The following is a 10,552-nucleotide window of genomic DNA, read 5'->3' as shown; positions in this document are numbered from 1 at the left end:
GAGCTTATATGAGCCAGCACATACAAAATATATGGTGGACGCTATGTATGGTTAACGAACTATTTGACACTTAACACGCCAAATAAGATACCATTCGTTTGCAAACCAACCTGTGGTTGGATGGTTAGAGGGACAGTGGTATCCCTAGCCCCTCAGAATTCAAAGTCCTAGTGCTCGCATTATTCCTGGATTTATTTCAGGATTTCCGGCGATACGCTTTCAGTGGGAGGAGAGTTCCCGTCAACGACGAGGCGCCTACGGTGACTTTGTAAATCTCAAAATGACATGCCGGCTCAGTCTCTTAAAGATGCTCATAGAGGTAGGAAGGGGTGAGTGTATGCGCGTATGTATGAGCGCTTGCGTCTGTACTGTGATAAAAAAAAGGAAAAAGAAAAAAAGATACCGCTCGTTCACATGGGCAGTGCACTCCCTAACGTGCCGAGGCTCGTCAGCCCAAGCTGCTTCGTGGAGCGGTTGTCAACTGTGGAATGAAAAAGAAACGGTTAAGCGATTGTTGGTGATGATAAGTTGCGCGGTCTTTTTTTTGATATAATAAGTTGCGCGGTTTTGTTGTGTTATTCTTTCATGCGTGGTGGATGGAAAGGTATTTTGTATCGTGTTTTTTCAGATACTAGATTTTTTTTTTAGGCAACTTTTCAGATACTAGATGATGCCCCGCGTGTTGCTACGGTAATTTTGTTAAAAATGCATAAATAGTTGCTAAAAATAACTAAATCTAATGAAAAGAAAATTTTAACCTTGAAAATCAATAAAAGAAAATCTCTAAAAATAGAATAAAAACTTTTAAATTACTGTTAAAAATTATCATTTCAAATAAAAATGTGAAGGATGACTAACATTAATGTATGATATTACAGCGTTACATGCATAGACTAATGCAAAAATAATTTTAATTTATAAGTTTGCTTATGTGGCAGATTTTGCATGGCTTAGTGGGAGAGAAAACATAAATGCATGGCCTTAGTGGGACGCTGAGGTGAACACTTTGCATGTTGAGAGAATTGAGACCAACTTCTTTAGAATGTAGTAAATTGGGAGCAACTTTGCCTCGATCCGCCTGGCACGGTGGCTCTGCCAGGCGGCCACAAAGGGCGGCCACCTCATGCTTCATCTCGGTGGTAAGGCTCTCCCACAGCGCTTCGCCTTCTACAGTCATGACGGATGCGGTGCAAGGGAGGAGGATGTGGAGGGACTTGTGTTGTGCCGTCGAGTTAGCCGGGTGTGGCTGCCTTTAAATAGGAGGCAAACCATCCCGGTGTGTCAATGCGCCGTGTCGGAGTGGGTTTCTCGGCCGACGAGCCTGCTTAATGGCGACATACGAACAACGGGGCATTGAATGGGTGTCGTAAATATCCGTCCCGTCACATCCAGTAACGAGTCGCCGGCACTGAACAGGCGCGAAGACCGGGGAGGAGGCACGGACGGCACCCTTGACCGGCGTGGCGCTTCAATGACGGAGCCAGTGAGAGGTCGCGTTCGCTCTGGGCCGGCTTCAATGTGGAGCAGCCGCTCTACAACGGCATGAATGCGGGCATCTGACGCCGGACGGGAACGCGTGCGGGCGAGGGAGGAAGGTATAGTGGGCCAGGGCAGTCGGGCATGGGTTTGGGTGTTGTCTTGACACTCGCAAAGCTCCTATGTTTGTCTCCGATTTACGAAAAAAGTATGTTTGAACCGCTCGACGACCGATACAGACCCACGTTGGATCGCACAACACGCCTGAACCGTGTGATTTCTACATAAGCGGACGGTTAGAGGGTTGGCGTGGGAGAGGAGATGCCCTAATCCCCGGCAGAAATGTACTCCACACTTGGTACAACTTGTCTCCATACACGGTGCAAAGTGTGCTTCATGCGTACTCCAATCTGTGATACTCCCTCTATAAAGAAATATAAGAGTGTTTAAATTATAAAACTAATGATCTAAATGATTTTGTATTTCTTTACGGAGGGAGTGTGAAATATTTTTTGCTTTTCTTTAAATGGGCAAAATCTCATACAATGATGTCATGAAAACAATGCGAATACATCAAGTCATTCACCAGTGTAACCGATAAGGTCACAATTTTTTTTGTTAAAAAAATGGTCACAATTTTTTGGAACATTATTCTAGGCACACCTTATATAGCAATTTAATTTTGAAAAAACAAATAATTCTGAAAGTTTTTGGTGCAAACATGGTCGAGTGTTCTACTTGCATATAAGTTTTGTGAAGAAATTATTCTCAAAAGAAAAAGTTTTGTGAAGAAATTACTTCATTCTTCTTCTGGGAAAAACATAATTGCATTTTCAAATATCTCGAGTGGTAACTTTTATATAGATCTGATTTTGTTATTTTTTGCAGAAATGACCATGTAAGTCATTTCTTCGCGAAACTTTACATGTGAGTATAATACTAGACCATTTTTTTAAATCTGAATTGCTTGACTCTTTTATTAAAAAAAATGAATTAGGGTGCAGACCAAGCTTCAATTGGGATTTTTTTCCTAGAATAAATTAAGGTGCACGTAGACCCATCGGAGAAAAGCTTAGCGTTGTCGCGCCTCCATTGCAGACCCCCCCCCCCCCTCTGTTCACAGCTATGCCGACTCTGTCTCATCGTGGCAGTGCACCTGAGCACTGGCGACGCTCCCATAGGGGCGGCGGTGCTCCCTACAGCACCGATCGCAATGCCAGATCACGCGTGTCGCCTAAAGCCATCACAACAGAGGCCCTAATGTGAGACCATGCTTCACAACATCTGCATTGTTGTGAGCCCGCCCTTTGCAGCATCAGTGAGTGAGGAAGCACACCATCGCCCCAAGATTTGTAGGATGGTTCTTGCACATTGCAACAACGCACCGTGAATGCGGCATCGAGTCGCCGTATGTGTTCGACTGTCGTAGTTGGCGAGGGCAGCGGGCCTCCTTGCAACACCTCCTGTGATCCCCCTTGTAGCACCTCCTAACAAATTGTTGCATCAGTGCCGGCTCGCAGCAGACAGACATCTCCTTGCACCATCCTGCATCCGCTCTCATTCTTGCAGCAGCGAGGCATGAGGCGGTCAGCCACGCATCAGCCTCCTAATCTCCTTTGTAGCACCGCGTTGACCATTGAGCAGTGTCCCAACGAGCTCCTGCAACAGGACGACATTGACCAACAGCGACGTGTGTAGCGTGGGGGGCACTCTTTTTCCATCATGTTCCTTTTAGTGGGTGTAGGCCACCGAGTAGGGTCGCGTTTACGGAGATGCATATACGGCGGTTGTTGTGAGAGGAAAGAGACACTACTAGGAACCTTCTTATAGGTGGATCCTTGCCAATGGCGGATAGGCATTTGCGCTTGCCACCGGTATTCTTTGTGAGGGCATTATTTTATCTTCTTATTTTTGTGAGGGCATTCCTTTATTCTTCTTATTATTGTGAGGGCATTCCTTTATTCTTTTAAGCATCATGCTAATTGTTTTTTCTTATATACAATATTTTTACACATAGTGCATAAAGCACATTTTTTAAAAAGAAAAACGCAACCCATGTACTTGAAGTCTATTGGTCGACAAAGAACACATAATCCAGGTGCTTGAAGCCTATTGGTTGACAAAGAAACACATAATCCAGGCGCTTGAAGCCTATTGGTCAAGACACCCATCCACGGATTGATGACATGGCCTATTGGCTATTTCCGGTGGAAAGAAAACACGTCTACCGTCCACGCCAAACAAAAATCACGTGCGCGCTGTCAAAAAAAAAAATCACGTACGTATCTCCTGCTCCAAGCGCTGGCCGCTGCAAGTTCCTCTCCTTGGCTCCCCGCACGCCGCTCAACGCCGTTGGCCCGGCCGGTCGTCTACAACCATACAAATTGCCACCTCGGGCAAGGATCCGACGCAATCCAGGAAACTGAGGGGACGTCGCCGCTCCACGCCCGTGGAGCAACGCCGCGGGAAAGGCTCCGGACGGTGCGGAGCCGCCGGGACACTGCACCGTGGCGGAGACCGCCGCAGGCCGCTGCTGGGGGACTGCTTCGTGGTGGAGACCGCTGCCGAGGCGCTCCTTCCCCCTTCCCTGAGTCGGCTGCGCCGGACGCCGCATCCTCACCAGGCTCCACCCGGTCTGTCGCCTACCACCGTAGCTGGGAGCGTCCTGCCCCGCCCTTCGCCGGGAGCGTGGAGATGACGACAATAGCGGTGGTGCTCCGTCCCCGAGGCCTGAGCTCCTCCCTCCGGTTTGTATTCAGCTAACCGTGCAAGATGCCAATATCCATACTAGTTTTCTTTGAGAGTAACACTCTTAATTCCACTGTACATGCCATGTACGTACATAATTTATTATACAGTAAGGTCTCATCTTAAAATACATTCTTGAATACTCCCCACACTTTCCGTTTAGCAAGCATGATCAATCGTATTTGTTGCAAATATCGTTTTGAAATGGTTTGCTTATCCTCACAAGTTTAGTATTCATAGTGACTAAGTGATGCAATGATATGGTTGCGATTTACTGATTTAGTGCAGGTAGTTACTGTCCAGATATTTTTGTATGCATCACCTCTGGCTCTATGCTTATTGTTCAAGTCAGCAAACTTGATGACTCTAAAGTTATTATTTGTGGAGCTTGGTTTCCATTTTCGGCCAAAGGTTAATTAGGGATGTACCTCACGGTAATCTACATACGTGATTTTTTTTTCATACATATACAACCGTGCCCAGTAAAATGTACTCCCTTCATTTCAAATTATTTGTCGCTGAAATAGATGTATCTAGATGTATTTTTAGTTCTTTATACATTCATTTCTATCCATTCTTGCGATTCGGGGCGGATGGAGTATCTTTTTATTAGTCTTCTAAGAATGTATATTTCCTTACGTTGGAATCCTGAACTGGCGGCAGAATAATCCATTTCATGTCCTCTCTAATTATTATCTTCAACTTTGTTATGCCGCATCTCTTAATTCTATGTAGCCAACACTCACGCATATTAATTTTGTACTGTATCATTACCCTTTGGTCATAAACGAATCGAAGGCATTTCCCACTAACATATATATGTACATTGAAATACATTTGTTTCTCGGCGCTTTCTGGGCAGTTTAAGAAATGAGAGAATTCAGATTAGCTACGAGAAAGACTAGTCCAATCCATAATGATGTACTGAAAAATACAACATTTTTATTGTTTGACCAACCATCGGTAGAAGCAAATACAAGGGGTAGACTAATTACTAAGAGTGAGAAAGTCGTAATTAATGCAAAAACAGCTAATTGGAAAGCAATAGTCATATTTTCAATCCTAAGCTACCATCAAATAAAGTTGACTATTTGATTCCTCACTTAACCAAAATTGTAAAAAACAATACTACAATACACATTAGATCCATGCCCCTCTTAGTTAACATTCAGACCACCTATACCTTTGCACTTCGGTTTTTTTCTTGATCATGACACACTTAAAATCTATATAACTACAATACACATTACATCTGCACCTCTGCTCATTTGAAAATATTCTACAAAAATGTCATATGCATAGATTGTAGTATATTGCAAGAAGATGAACTACATACTTTGAAGCCTCTCACATTAAGTTTTTCCCCTGTCTACTACAGTGTTTTCACGTGATTTCGCAAACAAGAGAACAAAATAGGTCACGACCAGACCAACAACGGGCACAAGAACGGCGTGATCTTATTTATCCCTCCTATCTATGTAACCTTATGTTTATCAATGACCGCATCAGTTTAGTCAAAACAAGAAAACAAACTAATCAACTAGCCATACAAAAAAACCAGACAAAAGAAGCAACAAGGACCCCCACGCATGCACAAAACAAAAAACATACATTGGCTTTGCATGAATCACCAGATAACCAAAAAATACCACAGCAGGAGCCCTCTTTCAAATCCTTTTTTCTCACAAGAAAAAAGAAATAAGCACACACATGGGCTTACGGACGGGCGTGACGTGCGCCTTCACCCGCTAGTTCCTCAGTAATCAGTGCTAACATAAGCTTAACTGGATGTAATCTATAATCACCATCCTCTTTGAAGGTACGTACACTACTAAATTTTTACCTATTGAATAATCCCGATTCAAACGTGTTACCCACACGTACGGCGGGCCAAGAGACCTTCATAGGTGCTAGGAAGCAATATTATCCTCGTCCAGAAGTCGTGTGGCCATACAAATGATATCAGAAACAGTCATAGTAAGAAATGATATCGTAAACGCAGCAGCACACCACCAATCCAGCATATCAAAGACCCCCTAAATCCAACATCACATCTACCATCCATAGAACCGACGCACATCAGTTTTCTTATATGTTACCTCTCTAGGGATCAACTCAGCTAAACTAATAAGCGCCCATACAGTTCTTTAAGTCAAGGACTCGTGAGCAGGTGAAAGGGCGATGCGCTTAGCTGTCACCCGCACTAAACAGGGTGAGCAGGGCCATGAACAGATTGATGATGTCAAGGTACAACGAGACGGCGGCCCAGACATACTCGTCATAGGTGTAACGCTTGATGATGTTGTCCGTGTCATAGACAATGTAGCCACTGAAGATGAGTGCCGCCAGCGCGCCATAGATCATGTGAGAGAGCTTGCCCAGCGGGAAGAGGATCTGCATATTAAGAGAAGCCATGCTCAGTACTTATTGTAGAATACGCAATAGAGAAGACTGATAGATAAATGGAAAACTAGAGAAACTGCATCTGACCTGAATGAACCCAAAGACGAGCAGCATGATGAGAGAAGCAAATAGGAAAGGACCAAGGAAGCTGAAGTCCTTGCCCCTCTTTACAGCCCAGAAAGTGTAAGCAGTCAGGCTGAAGACAACCACTGTTGTAAGAATCGCTGCCTCCAAAATGACCTTGCCTGTGCACATGCCGGGACTATTTTAGCGGTTTCTTTATATCATATAAGAACAGACAAAATTAGCTACTAATTAAATTAACTAATTTGCTTTCTTATCAAATCATACATCTCTTTACCAAAGAAACTTTCATGTAAATCTGACCAAACAATAATGCACTTTCATGTAAATGACAGTGACACATTGAAAAAGAAGCAAACTATCAGCAGCCTCCTGCGATGTGGCACAAGCTAGAACGAACCTCAGAATTATTATTGGTACAACCCCAAAATGCCGTGGTAGGAACGCTGATGCAAACACAAATGGATGACAGATCATAGAGTGCCTGACAACACAACTTGTCTAAATTGAAAGGTTTATGTATTTTCAATTACTTCAATCCAATGCGATTTATCCAGCACATGCATGAAGTACCTTTAAAATAACCTATGAAGCATCTATTTTCTTGTCACCACAGTAGTCTGATATATCATGTGAGAATCCCTTTTATTTTGATATAAAAATTTAAGCTAGTCGTGCAACCTAAATCACGTCCTTGCCAAAACCATGCCAACTTGAGCAGGTTGGCTGGCACATTATTCGACCAAACGGCCCTTCAGATCAAACTGATAATATCACATCACTATGTATCATACAACAAACAGTGGCAGGAAGAAACAGCAAATAAATATGTAAGATCCAACCAATGTTCTATGAAAAGCGAAGGTTACTGCTATTTTCTAATTTCTGATTTCAAAAAGTAACAGCTGAGAATAGCAAAGCAAGGTCTGCTCAAAGAGCAATCCTATTGCAAATGCTAACTCAGACAAGCATATCATAAAAGGTGACCAACGCAGACTGGAAAAATGCATCAACGATAGTCACACGGGCTGCCTGAGTGTGTACCCGTTGCATGCAATTTGGCGGTATTTCTGAACCCAGTCCCCATGCAAACAAAATGCTTCGCAACAATAGCTAGTGGAAATTATCCAATTGCCATACATAAAGCTAATAGTAAGAAAATATGTAATGAATTAACACAATTAATGAGAGGGGCATTAGAGGATGCTTATTTACATAAGAAGCAGAGCAGAGTGACTCAAGAACAAGCTATTGCGATGTGGTACAAGCTAGAACGAACCTCAGATTTATTAGTACAAACCAAAATGACGTGGTAGGAACGCTGAGGTAAACACAAATGGATGACAGATCATAGGTGCCTGACAACATAACTTTGTCTAAATCAGAAGATTATGTGTTTTCAATCACTTAATCAAATGAGATTTATCCAGCACATGCATGGAGTACCTTTATAATAACCTACTCCCTCCATTCCTAAATATAAGTCTTCTTAGAGATTTCAATACAAACTAGATACGGATGTATATAGACATACTTTAGAGTGTAGATTCATTCATTTTCCTCCGTATGTAGTCCCTTATTGGAATCTGTAAAAAGACTTATATTTAGGAACGGAGGGAGTATGAATTAGCATCTATTATTGTCTTGTCACCACAGCAGTCTCATATATCATGTGAAAATCCCTTTTATTTCATAAAAGTTTAAGCTAGTTTTGCAACCTAAACTACGTCCAGTTGGCTGGCATATTTGTTGGACCAAACAGCCTTTCTGATCAAATTGATACAATCACATCAGTACATTACTATGTATATCTTACAACAAATAGGGGCAGGAAGAGAAGTAAATAAATATGTAAGATCCAACCAATGTTCTATGAAAAGCAAAGTTACTGTTGCTAATTTCTGAGTTCAAAAAGTAACAGCTGAGACAAGAAAAGCAATGTCTTCTCAAAACGCAATCCAACTAGCTGGCAATATTGCAAATGCTTAACTCCGACAAGCATATCATAGAAGGTGACCAACAGCTACAACTTGGTCCTCAACACGGGCTGGGAAAATGCATCAACAATAGTCACATGGGTTGCCTGAGTGTGTGCAATTTGCATGGCCAAAGGAAAATTGGCGGCACGTGTATTACTGAACCCAATCCACACGCAAACAAAATGCTTCACATAAACAGCCAGTAGGAAACTACCCAATTGCTGTACATGGTAGTGACTAACAAGTTAATAGTTGCAAAATATCTACTAGTCATGTGCTATGAATCAACAAAATTATTGAGAGGGGCATTAGAGGATGCTGATTTACATAAACAGCAGAGCAGAGTGACTCGAGAACAAGCTAGGAGGAGAAAGAATACATGGTGGGACTACAATTACCGCTAGTGAAGGCACATGTCATGCCCACAGCGAAGCTGATGGCCACTGTGAAGACGCCAAGCAGCAGCAGGTTGACTGGGTGCTTCTGGCGGTAGATGTACAACGGGCACAGCACTGCATACAAAAAATTTAACAAGCATTTTAGTAAGTAACAGATCAATTATACCAGCTGCAATTCACAAAGCAACCACGACCCATTATAGTCTAGTAAAGCGACATTACTGCAAAAATCAGCAGTCGTAAAACCAACACGTTCATAGCTTTGCGGGAACGCGACGGCATCCCGAATGTAAATACAGAGCAGAGCACGCAAAGGTAACGCAGAGCAGAGTCCTGTCCTCTCGCAAGGCCCTCCCTCGAAAATTAACAGCCACAAGTTTCCCATCTTGTAAACGCAGTAGTGATAAGAATGGAATATATTCGAGACGCTCGCGGTGACGGAAACCGTCCCTAGAGTCGGACGGGATCGAAACCCCAAGGACAAATCAAATTCGTAACGGAGAAGATGGAGGTGGTGTGCGTGAATTCTCACCGATGAAGGGGAGGATGAGGAGGAAGATGTAGAGCCCGAGGCCGGCGTAGGAGGAGGCGAAGAAGTGCGGGATCGCGTGGACCTTGACGACGGCGGCGGCGACGACGGCGGTGAGGAGGAGCTGCAGGGAGAGGATGACGTAGATCTTCCGGATGAGCGCCCAGCGCAGCTCGGGGCTCTCCGCCATCCCGGGGTACAGCACCTGCGCCGGCGCCGCGGCGCCAGCGGAGGTCCCCGCCTCGATGTCGCCGCCCTTCATCTCGCCCGGCGAGGCGATGAGCAGCAGGGAAGAGAAGCAGCCTTCGGTCGGAGGTAGGGTTTTGGCGGGTGTGGCGGAACGGAAGGCGAGACGGGACGGGAGGAGCAAAAGTGAACAGGGGAACTGGGGACGGCGACGACGATGGGCCGAAAAGGCTCGAGCGCTCAACTTATATGGGCAGATCAGATGGAAGGCCTGCTGGGCCCATTAGTAAGGCAGATTGTTTCGCACTTCCTTCCTCCTTACGCGGCTCCGTACGTTGGTTCAAGGAAGGACAGAGGCTATCTCGATCTCTTTTTTTCTGAGAGAAAACTCTGGGTGCTTTATTTATCTACTGGTAAAAAGGCCCGTGCGTTGCAACGGGAGAAAAAAAATACCACACGCTCTTATAATTTATAAAAGATGGTCTATAATCTGAGAATTTATAGTTATGGCTCAAACAAAGATGGTCTTAACCTACAAAAGCGTAGTTAAGATTCTACAGGTGTTCTATTTCAACACGGCTTGCATGCAGATTTAATCCGTACAAAGAAACAAGCAAGTGATCATGCATTTATTCATGTCATGTTTGGGATGAGGTGTTTTTACGGGAGAGTAAAGAAAAACGACAAAAACAAACGATCTTGTGGTCCACATCGTCCAACAGGCCGACCCCATTTCAGGCGACGGAGGA

At 43.9% G+C, this 10,552-nt stretch overlaps 1 protein-coding gene across 1 annotated transcript; it reads right to left on the bottom strand.

The window, feature by feature from the left end:
- Positions 1-6,132: 6,132 nt before the first annotated feature.
- LOC123075590 (protein LIFEGUARD 2) lies at positions 6,133-10,013 on the bottom strand. The gene is made up of 4 exons (XM_044498156.1): positions 9,621-10,013; positions 9,089-9,202; positions 6,715-6,872; positions 6,133-6,618 (listed from the first exon to the last, which is right to left on the bottom strand). The coding sequence occupies exons 1-4, from the start codon at positions 9,877-9,879 to the stop codon at positions 6,412-6,414; spliced, it is 738 nt and encodes a 245-aa protein (XP_044354091.1). The 5' UTR covers positions 9,880-10,013; the 3' UTR covers positions 6,133-6,411.
- Between the last annotated feature and the right edge of the window lie 539 nt (positions 10,014-10,552).

Source organism: Triticum aestivum, chromosome 3D (assembly GCF_018294505.1).
Source record: "Triticum aestivum cultivar Chinese Spring chromosome 3D, IWGSC CS RefSeq v2.1, whole genome shotgun sequence".
Lineage (NCBI taxonomy): Eukaryota > Viridiplantae > Streptophyta > Magnoliopsida > Poales > Poaceae > Triticum > Triticum aestivum.
This window is presented reverse-complemented; position numbering and strand designations above follow the sequence as displayed.